Genomic DNA, 21,046 nt, shown 5'->3' with positions numbered 1-21,046 from the left:
CTCAATTTATTCCTCACTTTTAAGGAGGATTTTACCAGATATAGAATTCTTGATTGACATTTTTTTTTTTTTTTTTTTTTTTTTTTTTACCACTTTGAATTCACTGGCCCACTGCCTTCTGGCTTCCAAGGTTTCTGATGAGAAATCTGCTAACTGCCTTATTGAGGATCCCTTGATTATGAGGAGTCATTTCTATCTTCCTGCTTTCAAGATTCTTTGTCTTTAGCTTTTATAAGTTTGATTATCCGGCGTCTCTGTGTAGGCCTCTTAGAGTTCATCCGACTTGGAGATCACCGAGCTTCTTGGATGTTTATATCCATGTTTTCCATCAAGTTTGGAAAGTTTTCGGCACTTATTTATTCAAATATTCTCTCTGCTCATTTCTCTCTCCTCCTTCTAGGACTTCCCACATGTGTATTGGTCTGCTTGATGATGTCCAACAGATCCTTTGAGCTCTGTTCACTTTTCTCCAATCTTTGCCCCTTCTGCTTCTCAGACTATACTTTCTATTTTCCTACCTTCAAATTCATCGATTCTTTTTTCAGCCAGCTCAAATCTGCATTTGCATTTGAATCCTTCTAGTGAGTTTTCCATTTTGTAATACAAGTTATTGTACTTTTCAGCTCCAGAATTTCCTTTTTGTTTTTAGGTTCTCTCTCTCCTTATTCCTAATTCCATTTTTGTTCACACATTGTAGTCTTGAGTTTGTCCACATCTTCCTTTAGTTTTCTTTGTCTGGCAGATCTGCTGTCAGGTCTTTTTCAGAGACAGTTACTGTTATTTTATTTCCTTTGAATGAGCTATACTTCCCTGTTTTGTTGAATGCCCTGTGACTTTTTTGTTAAAAACTGGACATTTGAATCTAATGATATGGCAATTCTGGAAATCAGATTCTCTCCCTTTCCCAAAGTTTGAGGCTTTCTTGGTTATTGTTTTTATTTTGGCTGTGAGAGGCTGTCTCTGGTCAAGCATCAGCCTAAAGTATAAACAAGCTCTTCTCAGGACTTTTCTGTACCTTTTCCTGGAATGTGCAGTCATTTTCCAATTTTCCTCATAAATGTAACTGTTTTTTAATGTCTGGCTCCAAAATTGGGAAGACAAGAAAACAGAAGGCAAGGAAAAAAGATGCTGGCCCTTAAAGTCCCCTGGAAGTCACTTAGAAGGGACAGAGTGCCACAACAATGGCTGTCTGCCTCTTTATCTGCAGCACTGTGAGCAGAAGCAGCAATCCGTGATCAGAACACAGATCCATGATATTTAGAAGACAGGGTCCATTGTGCCCACTGTGGGTCACACAAGCTGTCTGCCAGTTGCTCCAAAAACATGTGTGCAGTTGCCTGCCAGGAGGCCGATGGGTAGGGGATAGGAATGGACTGAAATTAACTGCAATTTACCTTCCAAGTCTTCCCCTAGAGCTTGCATGCCTTCCAAGGAACTGCAGAATTATAAAATACAGTAGTTACATCAGACAGACTCTGCTGGTTCAGTTTGTGCCTAGGTGTGGAGAGATTCCTGGTGTTTCCTATTCCACCACCTTCCCAGAATCCACTCTTCTTTAGTTTTTGACCACTTGGTTTTGCCTCTCTGAACAACACAGCAAAACTGTGCCTGGTTTTGAACCTATATAAATGAAATCACATGCCATATATCCTATTTCAACTGTTTTCTTTCACCTTATCTCTTTATCATTAATGCTTTCAAATGCAGTTGTAATTCTATCCATATTCATCACTATACAGTATTCCAATGTACAAGTTAACCATAATTTATTTCTCTGTTCTACTAACGAAGGGCACTGGGACTGTTTCAAACTTTCAATGCTCTTGAACACTGTGCCACATGTAAGCATAATCTTCTCCACGCCATACATCCAGAAGCCAAAGTTTTAGGGTATGCGTATTTGAACTAATTTATTCTCCCACTATTGGAATATGAGATTTTTTCCCTTGCTTTACACTGATACTAACCACTGTGCTGTCAGATGTTTTTGCCAGGTCATCTAGTATAACTTGGTATCCCAATACCATCTGACAGGCATACCTTATTATTTAATGCTTCTCTGTACTATGTTTCACAGATACTGTGTTTGTTAGAAATTGAAGGTCTATGGCAACGCTGCACGCAGCAAGTCTATGGGCACCATTTTTCTAACACTTGCTAACTTCTGGTCTCTGTGTCACATTTTGATAATTCTTGCAATATTTCAAAGTTTTTCATTCATCACTGCATTTGCTCTGGTGATCTGTGATTAGTGATTTTTTGGTGTTACGATTACAATTGTTGGGGTGCCACAAACCAGGCCCTTAAAAGGTGGTGAACTTAATCAATACATGTTGGGTATGTTCTGACTGCTCCATTGACCAGCCATTCCCCCATCTCTCTCCCTCTCCTCTCAGGCCTCCCTGTTCCCTGAGGCACAACAATATTTCAATCAGGCCAATTAATAACCCTACAAGGGCCTCTAAGTGTTCACGTGAAAGGAAGAGTCACACAGTCTTTCACTTTAAATCAGTCAAAAACTAGAAATGATGAAGCTTAGTAAGGAAGGCATGTTGAAAGCCCAAATGGGCAAAAAGCTAGGCCTCTTTGCATCAGTTAGCCAAGATGTGAGTGAAAAGGAAAAATTCATGAAGGAAATTATTGCTGACATGGAGAAAGTTTTAGTGCTCTGGCTAGAAAATCAAACCAGCCACAACTTCCCCAACACCAAAGCCTCATCCGGAGCAAGGCCTTGACTCTCTTCAACTCTAGGAAGGAGAGAGGGGTGAGGAAGCTGCAGAGAGGAGTCGGAAGCCAGCCGAGGTTGGCTTAAGGGAAGAAGCCGTCTCTAGGACGTACAAGTGCAAGGTGCAGCAGTGAGCACTGATGCAGCAGCTGTAACGAGTTACCAGAAGATCTAGGCAGGTTAATTCACAAAGGCGGCTACCCTGAACAACAGATCTTCAATGCGGACCAGACAGCCTTCCTGTGGAAGAAGACGCCACCTAGGACTTTTTAGCTAGAACCAACTCAATGCCTGGCTTCAAGGTCTCCAAGGACAGGCTAACTCTCGTTAGGGGCCAATGCAGCTGGTGACTTTAAGTTGAAACCAATGTTTATTTACCAGTCCAAAATTGCTAGCGCCTTTAAGAATGACGCTAAATCTACCCTTCCTTGCTGGAACAGTAGAATAACAAAGCGTGGATGACAGCACATCTGCTTACAACATGGCTTACTAAATATTTGAAGCCCACTGTTGAGACCTACTGCTCAGAAAACAAGATGCCATTCAAAACAGTACTGCTTACCGACAACGTACCTGGTCACCCAAGAGCTGCGATGGAGTCGCACAGCGAGATTAATACTGTTTTCGTGCCTGCTAACACAACACCCATTCTGCAGCCCGTGGATCAAGGAGTTAATTCTGACTTTAAGTCTTATTATTTAACAAACACATTGTATAAGGCTAGGGATTCCTCTACTGGGATCTGGGCAAAGTAAACTGAAAACCTTCTGGAAAGAATTCACCATTCTAGATGCCATTAAGAACATCTGTGATTCATGGGAAGATGTGAAAATATCAACATGAACAGGAATTTGGAAGAAGTTGATTCCAACACTCATGGATGACTTTGAGGGGTTCGAGACTTCAGTGGAAGATGTACCTACAGACGTGATGGAAACAGCCAGAGAACTAGACTTAAAAGTGGAGTCTGAAGATGTGATGAATTACTGTAATCTCACGATAAAACCTGAACAGCGAGGGACTGCTTCTTACGGATGAGCAAAGAAAATGGTTTCTTGAGATGGAATCTATTCCTGGTAAAGGTGCCGTGAAGATTGTTGAAATGACAACAAAGGATTTAGAATATCACGTTAACTTCCCAGCAGCAAGGTTTGAGAGGACTGACTCCAACTCTGAAAGAAGTTCTTCTGTGGGTAAAAGCAGCATCGCATACTACAGAGAAATCGTTTGTGAAAAGAAGAGTCCATTGTAGCAGATGTTATTGTTGCCTTATTTTTAAGACCCCGCTACAGCCACCCCAGCCTTCTGCAGCCACCACCTTGATCAGTCAGCAACCATCGACATGGAGGCCAGACGCTCCGCCAGCAAAAACTTTATGACTCACTGAAAGCTCAAAGGATGGGTTAGCATGTTTTAGCAATGAAGTATTTCTAATTAAGGTATGCACATTGTTTTTTCAGAAATACTGTATTGCCCACTTAATAGACTATAATACAGTGTAAGCATAACTTTCATACACTCTGGGAAACCAACAAATTCATTTGACTTGCCATTTTGCAATATTTGCTTTGTTGTGGTGGTCTGGAAGTAAACCCACAGTATCTCCAAGTACGCCCGTGCTAGGCATTTACCTGCTTACTAGTGAGCCTGAAACCTTTTATTACATTTATGTTTTGCTGTCTTCATTTGGGAATCTTCTGCCCATTTGTTATCTGATTTTTTTTCTTAATGAGTTCTTTCTGTAATTCTAAATTTAAGCCCTCTGTCAGTTATTCATGCTGCGAATATCTTTTCTACTGTGTGGTTTGCCTTTTTGTTTATTACTGATGATAAACCATTTGTTCTTTCAATAAAGAGAAGCTGGGAATTTTAAAGGAGTCAAATTTATCCATCTTTTCTTTTATGCTATGTGGCTTGGTTAAAATATTTCCTTAGGTTGGGACATGAAGGAAGATGTGCACTTAAATTATCTTTTTTTTTTTTTTTTTTTAATGTTTTTATTTATTTTTGAGACAGAGAAAGACAGAGCATGAGCAGGGGAGGGGCAGAGAGAGGGGGAGACACGGAATCCGAAGTGGGCTCCAGGCTCTGAGCTCTCAGCACAGAGCCCGATGCGGGGCTTGAACTCACGGACAGACTGTGAGATCATGACCTGAGCTGAAGTCGGACACTCAACCGACTGAGCCCCCCAGGTGCCCCTTAAATTATCTTCTAAGGGTGAAGAAATGATTTATGGTCTGGGTGATTATCTTTCTCCTGCCAAACACCTGACTGTCCCAGCAGTGTGGGACACCCCGATGAGCGGCTTGCTTGACGATCCCACGGTACAGCCACTCTGGAGGGGTATTTTACCAGGATGGCAGGTCCTAGACTCCAACTCTTATCTCTTCAGCCCTGAATTTGCCAAAAGTGCACTTTCACCTCTCAGATTCCTCTTCTTAACTGGCAAACACCCCAATCGCCCCAGGACAGAAGCAGCGCTGTATCACTTCTCTATAGCACATCAGTTCACAAACAGTGAGGTCTCTTGACTACCTCTCCCTCAAAGGAAAGCACAGGATGCTGGGAGAACCCATCAAAGATGACTCTCTGCGGGTAAGGAGTGATAACTGGAAGGTAATGAATAATGGACAAAAAATGTCTGAGATCAAAACTGCAGGATGAGTGGTGGAGGGTATCTTGAGAGTAAGCAGGGATCGACAACATAGGCTGCTTGACTAGGGACAGTCCAGGAAACAGAAGAGAAAACTGGCTCTGAAAACATCCAAGATAAGTAAGGTGGTTCTACTGACCATTAAATCAAAATTAAAAGAAAAACTAATCATTACCTGCAATCTGTACTGAGCCATCTTCTCCAAGAAGAATATTTCCAGCTTTCACATCTCTTTAAGGAAAAAAAAATTAAAAAGTTACATATTAAAAAACACCTATTCTTTGGAGTCACATAATTTAAGCAATTGTTTACTGTATTCACACAACACTGGCAGTAAATTCTCTATTTTACATTAAAGGGTGTTAAGGCCAATAGTAAACGATTTTTAAAATTTTAGTCACTTGTACCAGAATCTAAATATTACAAAGAAAGCTACAATAACAAATAACTTTTTACTATAAAATCTAGAAGACGCAACACAATTAAATACTTGTTTGGAATAACAGTGGCCAAAGAATGCAACCCTCACCTACTGTCACCTAATTCTACTTTTTAAAATATATTGATTAAAAGAACATTTTTTTCAGTTCATTCATTTTGAGAGAGAGCGAACATGAGCAGGGTAGGGGCAGACAGAGAGGGGGGAGAGAGAATTCCAAGTCAGCGGAAGTCACTGTCAGTGCAGAGCCCGATGCAGGGCTCAAACTCACAAAACCTGAGATAATGACCTGAGCCGAAACCAAGAGTTGGACACTTAACCACTGAGCCACCCAGGCACCCTAAAATATAATGATTTTTTTCCACAACATAATACATGGTCAAAATTTTTATTTTTTTATGTTTTTATTTTTTGAGAGAGTGAGTGCACAAGCAGGGTAGAGGGACAGAGAGAGAATCTCAAACAGGCTCCATGTTCAGCACAAGAGCTCGGTAAGGGGCTCGATCCCTAGGATCATGACCTGAGCTGAAATCAAGTCAAACATTTAACCGACTGAGCCATCTGAGGCACCTCTCAAAAATTGTAAATGGTCAGTATGTGGTTAAAAACAGGGACTATCCTACGCCTGAGACATAAAGATAGATATTAATCATTCAAACATCTTTATAGTTTTAATCGGTAACTATTTGTAACTCAAATAGTACACATGCACACATTCTTATTCTAAAAACAAAATATCACCGAAGAGCCCAAAGTCCCTCTACCCACCATTCTCAAGTCTAGAACTTTCTTCACAGTTTTCAACTATTACCAGTCTAGTCAATACAATATGTTCCTGTGACCTACCTCGGCTCTTCTTCCAACATAAATGATACTACACTATCCATTCAAAGCTACAACTTGTTTTTCTCATACAACAATGTGTTAGCAATATCTGGCAAAATTTAAAATCCTCAAATCCTGAGTAGTAGCAAATCCACTTCTTGATAACCCAGAGAAACCCCCACCCGGGTACAAACAAGGACGTCACTGCAGCATTGTTTGTAATAATAAACCAAAAATGATAACAACCTAGAAGGCCAACAATACCAGAAAGGTTGAACTAATTTTGTTACAGCCATAAAATGGAATAAGGTCAATCAACATGGTTTGACTTGAAATACCCTCTAACACATACTACTAAATGAACAAATCAAATGAGAGGACAGCGCATTTTGTAGGGCATCATTAATGTTATACATACACACACACACACACACACACACACACACACACACACACACACACACTTTACATCTATTCCAAATGGAGAGTAATGAATGTTTCCTTCTGTGGAGAGGAATGGGTTTGGAATCAAGGCAAACAGTGTTGAATATCTTGTGGAAATGTGATCATGTATTTATTTTGTAATTAAAAACAAATATACAGAGAGCCAGTCTTTGAGGCTAGACAAGAAAGAGCAAGGCTAGCTCACGGAGGAAGGCTTTGTCATGAAGAGGAACCAGCGAAAAGCACAACACTTCATCCTTTTCCTATTCCTGTCTTATCTCTTATCTTTAGATCATAACCATTCCTCAAAAAAAAAAAAAAAAAAAAAAAAAGGGGGCGGCTGGGTGGCGGAGTTGGTTAAGCATCCGACTTCGGTTCAGTTCATGATCTCATGGTTCGTGGGTTCAAGCCCCGTGTCGGGCTCTGTGTGACAGCTCAGAGCCTGGAGCCTGCTTCGGATTCTGTGTCCCCCTTTCTCTCTACTCCTCCTCCACTCGTGCTCTGTCCCTCTCTCTCTAAAAAATAAACATTAAAAAAAATGGTTTTTAATCAACAATAATTTCACAACTGTGTGTATCAGCTTCACCATACCACAACATGCAACACTTTTCCTGAATGCGTACTGACGCATGAGGCAATCACGCTGCTGAGTACTCTGCACTGTTCATACATCCACGCAATTCACATGGCATTCCCCCAGAGCTGACTTAGACTCCAACTAAGTCTACTCTACAAGCAATTTACACAGCCTTCTCCCAGAGCTGACCCAGAGTAGAGCCCAGCTAAATCTACTCTACAAACATAAAGTCTCTGACTCCAGATACTATGAATAGGAGAAAACTGAAGACCTTCCCTTCCCTTGGTGACAAAAACCATCCAAGTCAACCACCAACTTTTAACTCCCTTTTCTGAGTTCATCTGGAATGACATCTAAAACTCAAAAAATGTATACTTTAGTCACTTCCTCCTCTGTATTTTTGCAGCAGGCTGTAACACAGCATTAGCCCAGACTACAGAAATGTGATCATAATCTTCGGGCTGCCTCTTTCAGCATGAGCTAAGATCTGGACCTGTACCTTACTAGATTTCTATATCACCCGCACTTACTTACTTACTAGCATTATGATTAGTAAACAGGAGACATCTCCCAGATATTCACCGAATATATTTAAATAACTAAGGAGGCAATTTCCTTAAATACTCTTCTGGAGATAAGTGGAAGTATTAAATGAATGAATGAATGAATGAGTAAATAAATAAATCCAACTAAATACCAAAATAAAACTTGACTGTTTCCTTTCCACCGTCTCAAACCCCAATTTCCACCTCCTAACTCGGTTCCAAATGTTAGGGTTATAAAGTAATACACTGCAGTCAAACAAGACAACCTAACTATCCAACAACGGGAGACCAAATTGTGGTATATCTATACAATGAAATACTAAGAATAGCAATGAACATATGAATATGGAAGCATCACCAAATATATCCTTAAGTGAAATAATACTATGTATGTATGTTTCCATTGTCTTCTTTTTTAAGCAAAAAAAAAAAAAAAAAAGAGGGATATACATATGTTTATATTGGCATAAAATCTCTCTCAAAGGAGTCACAAGAAAATGGCAAGAAATGGTTCCATTTAGACCAGGACACCAGAGGTTCAGGGAAGGAGGAAGACTTTTTAAAAAATACTTTATTTTTTAGAACCATTTTAGATTTACAAAGAAATTGAGAAGACAGTGCAGAGGCATTCCCACATGACTTACACTTAGTTTCCCCCATTGCTAACGTCTTACATTAGTATGGTACTTTTACCACATTTAATGAGACCAGTACTGATGCATGATTATTGAAGTCCACAACTTACTCAGATTTTTTAAAGTTTTTACCTAATGTCCCTTTTCTGTCCCAGGATCCCATTCAGGATTCCACATTAAATTAGTTATGTCTCCTTAGGTTCTGCTTGTCTATGACAGTTTCTTTGACTTTCCTTGTTTTTGATGACCTTGACAGCTTTGAGGAATAATGGTCAAGTATTTTATAGAATGCCCCTGTAATGGAATTTGCCTCATGATCAGACTGGTGTTATGAGTTTTTGGGAGGAAAACCACAGAAGTGAAGTGCCATTTTTATCACATGATATCAAGGTACATAGTATCAATATGATTCAGGACAGGACCTTTTTTTTTTTTTTTTTTTTTAATCGTATACCATTTTGTGCTTTTTTGAATATTTAAGTCACATACATGTGTTACCTATTCAAATAATGTTTTATACAAGTTTTTGTTTTTTGGAAAGTGAAGAGACAATAATCTATTTTCAGTAAAGCCTGCACTTAGGGTGACTACTTTTCCCGATCAGCTCCTCAGATAATCAATTCCATGCTTCCCATTTGAAACCAAAGTGCAGTCTGCAGAACAGCTTCCAGGAGTAAAAGCAGGAGAAAATCATGAGGCTAAATGGCTCACTGGACAATCAAACATACCAGTCTGTCCTCATGGGCAACAGGACAACTGACCTTCCAAGAAACAGATTTGTAACTAAATACCTGGAAATCCATAAAGGCCTTAAGAAAACAACCTTTCTTACTCTGCCACAAAATCCAAGCAACCCAGCAGCCCAACAGTTAAATCCACAATCCATTCTTAAATAAAAAACAACAGTGAGTTTTGTTTTTCACAGCTCAAAGCCATTTCTCACATGTCACTATTGCACCAAAGTGACAAATTCCTTGTAAAATTAGAAGGAATATCATATTTTTCATAAGGAGTCCCTTTAAAAAAAATGTTAAAAAAAAATAAAGGGAATATCATAGAAAGAAATAAGAAAGAACAGTGAGTATTTTCACAGGTTAATGCCATTTCTCACATGTCATTACTGCACCAAAGTGACAAATTCCTTGTAAAATTAAAAGGAATATCATAGACATGCTTGACTCTTTCATTAACAGACAGCAAAAGTGACTGCCCGAAACATGTTTATGACTCATCAATAGGCACAGTTTGTGGAAAACTCAAAAAAGGTCAAGAGAAGCAAAGAATCAAAATGAAAGCTGGAAAATACACTACATTTTAAGCATCTTTTTTTTTTTTAATGTTTATTTTTCAGAGAGAGAGAGAGAGACAGACAGACAGAGTGTGAGCAGGGGAGGGGCAAAGAGAGAGAGGGAGACACAGAATCCGAAGCAGGCTCCAGGCTCCGAGCTGGCAGCAGGGAGCCCGACGCGGGGCTCGAACTCAGGAACCATGAGATCATGACCTGAGGCGAAGTCAGACACTTAACCGACGGAGCCACCCACGCGCCCTAAGCATCTTAAACTGACTAGCCAACATTTCTGCTGGGGCAAACCTCTTTAATGGGGAAAATATTGGAGCAGGTAGATACAGAGAGAAAAGTTTAAGTCTAATTTAGAGACCTGTTCACCCTAGTTAAAACCTCTAAACATAGTGAAGATGGAGGAAAATTATTTGACCCGATCCACCAGTCTAACCCACAAATGGGTTAGACCAAAATAAAGATGAGAAGCGGCAAAAACTACTACATAGGTTCAGCTGTCCCCCAGGAAGGCCGCCTTCTCCCAAGCCTGCTGAAATCTCAGAGTAGCTCACAGCTCAGAGTGGTTGCTGCTGAAGTTTAAGCAGTGGTTCGCAGTCTTCGCTGCACATTACAATCACCTGGGGAGCTTTTAAAGGGCCCAATGCTGGGGCACCTGTGTGGCTCAGTCGGTTAAGTGTTGACTTCGGCTCAGGTCATGATCTTGTGGTTCACGAGTTTGAGCCCCGAGTCAGGATGTCAGGATCTGCACTGACAGCTCAGAGCCGGGAGCCGGCTTTGCGGATTCTGTGTCTCCCTCTCTCTCTGCCTCTCCCCTACTCGTTCGCTCTCTCTCTCTCTCTCTCAAAAATAAATAAAACATTAAAAAAAATTTTTTTTTAACTCCCACTGCCAATGCCTCATCTCAGACCAACCGAATGGACTTGTTGCAATGGATCCAGGAATCAGTACTTATTAAAGTTTCCTCGGTGATTCCAGTATGTAGCCAAGGTCGAGAATCTCTGTTTTAAAGTGTGAAGATAAAGAATCCATTCCAGCAACATGGCAAAATATGTACGGCAAACAGTCTTTCGTCACTACTGCCCGGGCCTTTGCTGCAAAACCCACCATTCCCCTGCTACACAAACAAAGAAATGCTGGATACATTAGGAAGGGAAATTGTCACACTGCTGAACATGAACTAAAATGAAATCCTCAAGTTTCAGAAATGCAAGGAACACTTAAGAGCCAGAGCAGTAAGCCTTGAGAGAGAGAAGACAAGCTGCCCCAAATGGCTGGGAATCTCGGATTTTAAAATGGTCCTGGACCGGTTTAAGGTTGAGAGTACAACTGAGACCCTTGCATAAAACCAGGAGCCTGGGAAGAATGAGCCACAGTGAAAGATACCCTTAACAAAAGTAAACTAGCATAGCCATATTAAAATAAGATGTAATTGTCTTTAATACAAAAGCATTTCTAGGAATAAAGAGGGTCATTATATTATTTTTTAAAAAAGGAATAATTCACCAGAAAGATAACAATCCTGAAAGGGTCACTGGATTCCAGGGCTCCTTCTCACGAACCTCTGGTTTCCATTGTTCTGACAGGAAGTCAGCTCTCAGTCATACTGAAGCTCTCTGTCTTAGCTTGTTCTGTTCAAGCTGCTATAACAAAAATATCACAGCCTGGGTAACTTAAACAACCAACGTTTATTTCTCACAGTTCTGGGGGCTGGGAAGTCCAAGATCAAGGCAGTGTCTGGTGAGGGTCCACTTCCTCCTGGTTCATAGGTGTAGGAGTGCTGACAACACTGACTCCATCTTTGGCCCTTCATTTCGTCCATGCCCGCCCAATGACCTCCCTCGGGGCCACGTGTTCCAGTCCCCATGGAGGTTAATGCATGCCCTGACCAGATGCAGGAAGGCTCGTGCTGACCTTCCCTAAAGTGACACACACAGAGGTGCCACTTTAGATATCTACCCTTTGACATCACCCCCATGCCCCTCACGGTATAAAAACTGGGGGTGAAGATGTGGACTGGGAGGTGAATGGAGGCAGACAATAGCGGCCATAGCTGCTTGGATCGTCAAGTTCATGCAATCCCCCTGTCAGGAAGTTACCCCCAATAAAACTCTGTAAATGGTATGGAGTGACTTTCGACATTTTTCATTCTCAAAGTGACTTCTCGGTGTGGAGGACACATTACTGACCCGCGTCCACCTTTTAACCACAGGTGACCATCTTTTCACTCTGTCTTCACGTGGCAAAAGGAGCCAGGGAGTTCTCTGGGGTCTCTTTTGTAAGGACAGTAATCCCTTTCATGAGGGCACCACCCTTATGACTGAATCACATTCCCAAGGCCCCACCTCCAAACACCACCACAGTGGTGATGAGTTTCAACACATGGATCCTGAAGAATCGCAAACATTCCTCCTATAGCACTACGCCCCCTACGTGATGGGCTGTTTTCCTCTTGCTGCTGCCAAGATACTCTGTGCTTGCATTTCAACGGTGTAATTATAACGTGTCTGCTTATAGATTTCTTTGTATTTGTCTTCACCATGGTTCGCGGTTTGGAAGTTGGGGGCCATTATTTCTCCCAGTATTTTTTTCTGTCTCTTTTACTCATTTAGCTAAATGAGAGCTGATATGTATGTATATACTCAGAGTAGCGGTTACGGTCATACAAAACTGAGCAGAGACTGAATTTGTGCTTGAACTTGATGTGAATCTATTCATTGCTTTCTAAAAGAGACAGTGACCTTAGTGTGTATGTCAGTGTGTATTTTGGGTTAATTTCCTATTAATTAGATAAAGTCTGTATATGTAAAGTTTTAGGAAAAAGGATATACTATGCTCTGAAGTGAAGACTTTGACTTTTAAAATGGGGACTGGATATATTAAATAAAAAGAGATAGCGCATAGTATATATTTAAAGCAAATAACCTCAGTGGCAGAACTGAATTCTACTGAGTTAGTAACTAAAAAATACTGACATTGAACCACTGTGTACCCAGCTTCATAGATTAGTGCGATCTTTCTTTCCTAGCAGGTTTTGGGAACCCACTGGCCTAAATTCGAGTCCCAGCTATGTCACTAGGTGGGGGACTTTTAGCTAACTACTCACCTCTCTGCCTCGGTTTCCTCCTCAGTAAAATGGGGATGGAATTACCTACCTCGTAAAGCAACTGTAACTGTAAAGATTCAATGAGGCAATTAATGCAGATGACGCACTTAGGATACCATACAGCACACGAGCTTCAGTGAATGCAGTATTGCTATCTACACCCGAGGTCAACAAACATTTTCTAAAGGCCCAGGGAGTAGACGTTTTAGGCTCTGAGGGCCAGATGTTCTCTGTCACCACTACTTTGTTTTCATCGTGCTAAAGCAGCCACGGACAACCACTAAATGAATGGGCGTGGCTGTCCTGCTGTCGCTTTTACAAAAAACAGGCGTCAGGCTGTGTTGGCCAATCCCTGATGATGTACAAGGCGATAGAAGATGGGCTTTTCCCTCTCAGGGAATAGTCCATCCATAAGTGACATCAGTCCAGTATGGTGACTCCGTAGAATCAGGGAGTCAGGCTCTTTCCATGTTATTGCTTTATCTTCCCCCTAAGTTCTTGCTACATAGCTCAGGATGGCTTACCACCACATCCACATTTCAGGGGAAGGAAGGAAAGGGGAAATAGAGGTTATGCCACTTTCTGTTAGCAGTGCTTCTCAGGACATTTGGCAATGTCTGGAGACATCCTGGGTTGTCACACTGGGTGTGGGGGATGAGGGGGTGCTGCTGGCATGTAATGGGTAGGAGTTAGGGACGTTGCTTAATATGTCCTACAACGCAGAGTTCAGCCCCTGCAACAAAGCACTGTCCAACCCACATGCCAATAGGGCTGGCGGGGGGGGGGGGGGGGGGTGGCGGTGAGAAAACCTGCTAAGGGAACAACCTTGAAGTAGTATACATTTTTGTTCTCACCACGGTGGCTAGAAATTCATTCACACAGGTGTATCTGACCTGCATGGTAGGCTATGAAGTGTTGCCTTTCTTCTGGATGGTCATACGCCCAGTAAAAATGTTACGTTTTACGCTTTTTTTCTTTGAAAAGAAGAGGAGACCCACTGGGGGCCAAGTAGCAGTTTCTGGCACTTTTTTTCCCCCCTAGAAGACTGATGAACATGAAATCAGAACTGAGGTATTAACTGAATTCTGTTCATCGAGAGCATTAAGGTATATATTCATAGGGTTACCGCTATCCAGCGGTCAGGAATCCTGTTTTTCAGGCCACCTTTTCCTCTTGCCAGTGCAGGAAATACAGTCCCAAAGCTTTACTCTTTGGTCATGCCCTTTTCAGTCATCTGTTAACCCATTATTGTAACTAGGTCCAAAATGACAGGATACAATTTTAAATGAAAAACCCTACTGTCTTAAGAATATACCTTCAATGCTTCCAAGATGTCTGGTTTATATATTATTCCTTTCAGTCAACTGTTCTTCATAACCATAAAAAGAGTTCATTTTTCTTTATAAGACTTAAGCTGGTTGGAAAATTTAGACAGCTAGAAAGCATTATTCATTTTTATCTAGAGTAAGATACTTTTATTTATTTATTTTTTTTAAATTTTTTTTTTCAACGTTTTTTATTTATTTTTGGGACAGAGAGAGACAGAGCATGAACGGGGGAGGGGCAGAGAGAGAGGGAGACACAGAATCGGAAACAGGCTCCAGGCTCCGAGCCGTCAGCCCAGAGCCTGACGCGGGGCTCGAACCCATGGACCGCGAGATCGTGACCTGGCTGAAGTCGGACGCTTAACCGACTGCGCCACCCAGGCGCCCCAAGATACTTTTATAAATGGCTGATTGCATTGGTAGATGTTTAAAAAAAAATTTTTTTTTTACATTTATTGATTTTTGAGAGACAGAGAGAGACAGAGCGTGAGCAGGGGAGGTGCAGAGAGAGGGGGAGACCCAGAATCCGAAGCAGGCTCCAGGCTCCAAGCGGTCAGCACAGAGCCTGACGCGGGACTCTAACTCACAAACTGTGAGATCATGACCTCAGCCGAAGTCTGACCGGACGACTGACCCACCCAGGCGCCCCTATATATGTTAATTTTTTTTAAATGGTGCTATTATCAGGATAACCTAATTAAAGGTCTATATGTGTGTCCATGTGGGGGTGAGGAGATTACTTGTTTTTTTTCCCTCCCTATTCTGATTCATTCCTTAAAGCCTCAGTTTTAGAACTTGATAGTTGTCTGACCTTTGATCAGTTACTTTTGTGGGCCTTTGTTTATCTATTTGCTGAGAGATTAGGGTTAAGTAGGTGAGCTTTAAAAAACTGAGGTATGGGGCACTTGGATGGCTCAGTAGGTTGAGTGTCCAACTTCACTTCAGGTCATGATCTCGCAGGTCGTGGGTTCGAGCCCCGCATTGGGCTCACTGTCAGTCTGTCAGTGCAGGGACCGCTTCGGATCCTCTGTCCCCCTCTCTGTACCCCTCCCCCGCTAGCGCTCTCCCAAAAGCAAATAAATATATTTTAAAAAATTTTAGTAAAAGTTGAGATATCACTGACGAATAAAATTGTAAGATATTTAAAGTGTACAATGTGCTTGTTTGACGTATGGACACACTGGGAAAGGATTCTTCCCACCAAGATAATTAACATACCTGTTACCTTATATGTTTACTTTTTGGGTTTTTTTTTTTTTGGTGAGAACACTTAAATTCTACTCTCTTAGCAAAACTTACTCATAACTGAGTTTGTATTCTTTTACCAATCTCTCCCTATTTTCCCTATCCCACCTGCACTCCCCACCCCAGCAGCCACTTTTCCACTCTCCGTTTCTAATTCAACTTTTCTTTTCTTTAGCTTCTACATACAAGTGATACTAGGCAGTTATTTGTCTTTCTCTTTCTGGCCTAATTCACTTAGCATAGTGCCTTCCAGGTTCATCCATATTGTCGCAAACCACAGCATTTCCTGCTTTCTTTTTTTTTTTTTTTTTTTTTTTTTTTAATTTTTTTTTTCAACGTTTTTTATTTATTTTTGGGACAGAGAGAGACAGAGCATGAACGGGGGAGGGGCAGAGAGAGAGGGAGACACAGAATCGGAAACAGGCTCCAGGCTCCGAGCCATCAGCCCAGAGCCTGACGCGGGGCTCGAACTCACGGACCGCGAGACCGTGACCTGGCTGAAGTCGGACGCTTAACCGACTGCGCCACCCAGGCGCCCCCCTGCTTTCTTTTTTTTTAATGGCTAAATAATAATCCACTGTACATATACACATCTTTATCCATTCATCCACTGATGGACACTTAGGTTATTTCCACAGCTTGGCTCTGAGATGATGACTTCACTTTCTTTGACTATATACCCAGAACTAGAATTACAGGATCATATGGTAATCCTATTTTTAATTTTTTTGAGGAACCTCCATACTGTTTCCCATGGTGGCTGTTATCAGTTTATGTTGCCACCATCAGTGTACAAAAAGGTTCCCTTTTCTCCAATCCTCATCCAGGATCTGTTATCTCCTGTCTTTTTGAAAACAGATATCCTAACAGATACGCGATGATATCTTACTGTGGTTTTGACTGTATTTCCCTGAGGATTAGGGAAACAGATCATCGTTTTTGGGAAAATGTCTATTCGGAGACTTTGCCCATTTGAAATTAGGTTATTTGGGAGTTTCTGTCTCTGAGTTGTACAAATTCCTTGTATATTTTGGATATTAACCCCTTATCAGAACACGTGGATTGCACATATTTCTCCCGTTCCATGGGTTGCCTTTTTATTTTGTTGATGGTTTCCTTTGCTGTGAAGAAGCTTTTGAGTTTGGTGTAGTCCCACCTGTTTAATTTTTCTTTTCCTGCCTTTGCTATTGGTTGTGTCACATCCAAAAAAAAATCTGTATTTCATGTATTCCCATTCTGATCTTTTAAAATTTACTTCCTTCTGCTAACTTTGGGTTTAGTTTGTTCTTAATTTTCTTTTCTAGTTCCTTAAAGGTAGGTGATTTTTAAGATTACAATCTTGTGTCTCCCGCCTTTTTTCTGCCTTTATTTTAATTGAGCATTTTACATGATCCCATTTTCCTCTCCTCTCTTAGCATATCAATTCTTTTTTCATTTTTTAGTGGCTGCCCTAGAGTTTGCTATAAACATTTACAACGAACCCAAGTCCATTTTTAAAGAGCACTATACGACTTCTCTGAGTTTTCTTTTAGTCTCACATATCCTGGACTGGGCACTAGAAAGTCTCTCAACCCAGAACTATGAACAGGCGTACACGACAAACAAACGAACAAAACAAAAATTTTAAAAATCCTCCACACCTGCTCTCTGGGGCCAAAGGAGCAGAGAAGGGGCAGCCTAGCACAGACCGAGCAAAGGACCCACAGCTGGAGTCACAGGCTGGCCCACTGTGCCAGAGCCAGAGGTTTTAGGCAAAGACCAAATGGGAAACCCCATCCTCTGCCCCACACCCACGGCAGCAGGTAGGCCCATACTGCCCGCCCCAGTAGCACCAACAGCCCAGCCAGCATCTCTTGGCCCAGTAGCCGGCTGTGGAGAGCAACCTGGGCCGAGCACTTCCTGGCACTTCACACAGCGGCAAAGGACAACCCAGACCCAGTGTCTTCCAACTCTCTACCCAGCAGCAAAAGGTGGCCCAAGGAAATGCCTTCATCCCCACAGGCAATACTAACAGAGAACGAATGGGAGCCCCACTGGCACCACGTGGCATGGGCCACAGGATGGGCCCCCAACAGTGCTCACAGACCCACAGGTACAGCATCTATCTTCCACCTTCCACCTAGCAGCATCAGGCCTGGGGCATTCTACTCTGCTCTCAATGGTGGCATCAGCAGGATTGAGCAGAGAGCCCCAGCAGTGCCGGGTGAACAAAGCAAACCAGAACAGCACTGTAATGGCTCTAAAAATCAAACTGTCATTGGAACTACAGCCCACAAAAGTAGACTAGGTTTTACATTCTAAACCTCAACACGGCAAACACCTGCTACGATATATATTTGAATGGGATCAAGAGTCTCCTAACATGATATGCAAGATATCCAGGATACAATTTAAAAATCACTCATCATACCAAGGACCAGGAAGAACTTCAGTAAGAGAAGACAACTGACATCAACACCGAGACGAATCAGATCTTGGAATTAATTATATGCCAAGAATTGTAAAGCAGCCATTACAAAAATGCTTCCACGTGCAATTTGGGATCATCAAAACAAATGAAAACCAGAAAATCTCAGCAAAGAAATAAAAGTGATAAAAAGAAAAAGAATCAGATTATCTAAAAGACTATAATAACCGAAATACTCAATGGGTTCTATAGTAGAATGAAGAGGACAGAATCAGAACTTGAGAACACATCAATAGAATCCACTCAGTCTGAACAGAGAAAACAAATCCGATGACAAAACCTGAACTGAGCCTCAGGACTTATCGTACAATAACAAAACAGCTAACTTTTGTATTATCAGAGTCCCAGAAAAAGAGGCGGGAAAAAAAAAAAAAAAAATGGATTAAAAAACTACCCAAAGGTATGACTGCTGAAAACTTGCCAGACTTGGTGAAAGAGAAAATCCTACAGATTCAAGGAGTTTGGGAACCCCAAACAGAATATACCTAAGGAAGTAATTAAACTTCAGAAAACCAAAGAAAAAATCTTGAAAGCAGCCAGAGAAAAACAACATTATAGAACACGAATTCAAATGACAGACTTCTGATCTGAAACCACGGAGGCCAGAAATTCTTATATCCAGTGAAATTATCCTTCTGAATGACCACCCCCCCCACCCACACCGTGCCAAAAAAAAGCCTGATATGAAGGAAAACCAAATCCAGGGATTAAACAGATTTGAGCAACACAGAAACCATCATCATTTGGATTCTTCTTATCTGTACCCAGGGAATGAATAGAGATGGCCAGGAATACTTGGACCATAAAATGATACATAGCTTTTTACATTAAAAAAAAAAAAAAAAAAAAATCTTTAATAAGAAGTTATTTTACAAAGAGCTTTTAATAATGTGAGAAAACACTCAAGACAAAATACTAAAAAAACACAGTGAGAAGCAACAGACAAAACTATAAATAAAGTTTTGTTTTAAGTATCTTGTGAGCACACAAAAGAAACTAGAAAGAAATATTACAAAACATTATCAGTGATTACAAGGATTGCCTCCCGACAGGAAATTATGAATTTTTCCTGTTTTTGTATTTCCCAATTTAACTAAAATCTTTACTTTTTCAATCCTTGCTAGCTGTGTAATTCAAACCCGAACCACAATGTGCTGAAACTCGCGATTCCAAGAGCCATGACGACATTCAGAGATTATGAATTCTGTGGAAGAATGGGGAATGGCCTCAACGAAATGAGACGGCACGACTGTCGCTGCACCTTCCCCAAAAGAAGAGTGTTGTCGTTTACATACCTGTGAATCTGTCCGTTTTTATGCAGGTATTCCAACCCTTCCAGCACTTCTCTAAGTATCGTAGCAATGGTAGCTTCGTCCAGGACTCCGCTTTTGTGCTCCCCCTTTGCCACAATGTGCTTAATAATATCGAGAACAGAACCTAAAAACCGAAGACAAAATTTGCCATAAACCTCTGACTCATGTCATATAATTCCAAGCCATTTTGAAATCAAACCAACGTAAACCTTTTCACAAACTTAACTGTATAGGAAAGGGAAAAAAAAAGCAAACACAAGGAAATACAGAAGTTTAAAATTAATAACTTCTTCTCCATTTTAATCGAAAACAGAAAGCAGCCTACTAGCCAAATAGCAGTGTTACACCAGCATTTCCTTTAGACTTTTTAATAAGAATTTGGAAAAGGTGGTAGAGGATTTTTAACCACATCTGAAGAATCCCTAGGTAAACCTTACCCATCTATAACACATTAGTATAAAATACCACGAACGAATTTAAGTTTCCGACACTGGATCAGACTATGCGACGCTATATGATTAAACGTATAAAAATACGATTGTAACACAGGTCAGATTACAGAAGAAATACTTGGAAAGTCAGGGTCACATGTGGGTTAAAATTAATTTTCAGTTTAACAAATAATAAGTAAGGCAAGGAAAAAAATGAAAGGATAAAAACGGCAGTTCTCTCTAAATAATAGCTACGATGTATTAGCAATCCCATTCTTCCCAGGATCAGAAATAATGCCCCGACTAAAAACTGGGGGGAGGGAGGGAAAAGACACCTACATAGTAATTAAAATCATAGAATCCTGACTGCCATACATAATTATAATAATAAAAAGTGTGCTGAAGATTAGTAAGATTTCTGGTAGTACAATGGCCCATAAAGATCACAGAACCAAAACAAAACAATCTTTAATATTAGAAATTGTGCCAAGAAGTAGAATATAACATAAACTGCACAGAAAAGATTAGATTTCCATTTCTTGGCACAAGACCTGAATGATCAAGACTAAAACTGAAACACAAACTTATGTTGAAAACTTGCCCTGGTGGGTGCTTTTATTTCACACACTTAACAAGTAAAAAATGTACTTCCAAATAGATGGAAAGCAGGGTCTAGATGGGATCCTCCAAAACATGGGAGGACAGAACACACATTTACTTCAGCTCCCACTTGAAATCCATTAACTCCATACACTTGATAAAACAGGCATAAACCCCGGATGAAAAAGAAAACAGAGAAGATAAAGAAGAGAGACAACAATCATGTTTTGGAGGAAGGAAAACAAAAAGCTAGGCAGAAGAGAGAAATCTGAAAGTCCAATGCCTGTGGAGGACTATGCCAATTAGGAAACGGCGTATCCCAACAGAGCACATACACCAAGGACTACCTGAGGGGAAGTGAGAGGAGATTGAAGAAAAGGGCTGGAAACGGGAAAACTGGTTGAAAATTCGTATCATGG

General features: G+C 41.0%; 1 protein-coding gene across 2 annotated transcripts in view; it reads right to left on the bottom strand.

Annotated features, from left to right (window-relative positions):
- The window catches only part of OXSR1 (oxidative stress responsive kinase 1), a 103,604-nt gene that overhangs the window by 42,613 nt on the left and 39,945 nt on the right, over nucleotides 1-21,046 (bottom strand). For both annotated transcript variants that reach the window (XM_058729419.1, XM_058729420.1), the window contains 2 exons: nucleotides 19,579-19,720; nucleotides 5,554-5,609 (listed from right to left, as the gene is read on the bottom strand). In XM_058729419.1, the coding sequence (XP_058585402.1) occupies nucleotides 5,554-5,609; nucleotides 19,579-19,720 (198 nt within the window). The remainder of the gene's footprint in view (nucleotides 1-5,553; nucleotides 5,610-19,578; nucleotides 19,721-21,046) is intronic.

This window comes from Neofelis nebulosa, chromosome 5 (genome assembly GCF_028018385.1).
Source record: "Neofelis nebulosa isolate mNeoNeb1 chromosome 5, mNeoNeb1.pri, whole genome shotgun sequence".
Lineage (NCBI taxonomy): Eukaryota > Metazoa > Chordata > Mammalia > Carnivora > Felidae > Neofelis > Neofelis nebulosa.
This window is presented reverse-complemented; position numbering and strand designations above follow the sequence as displayed.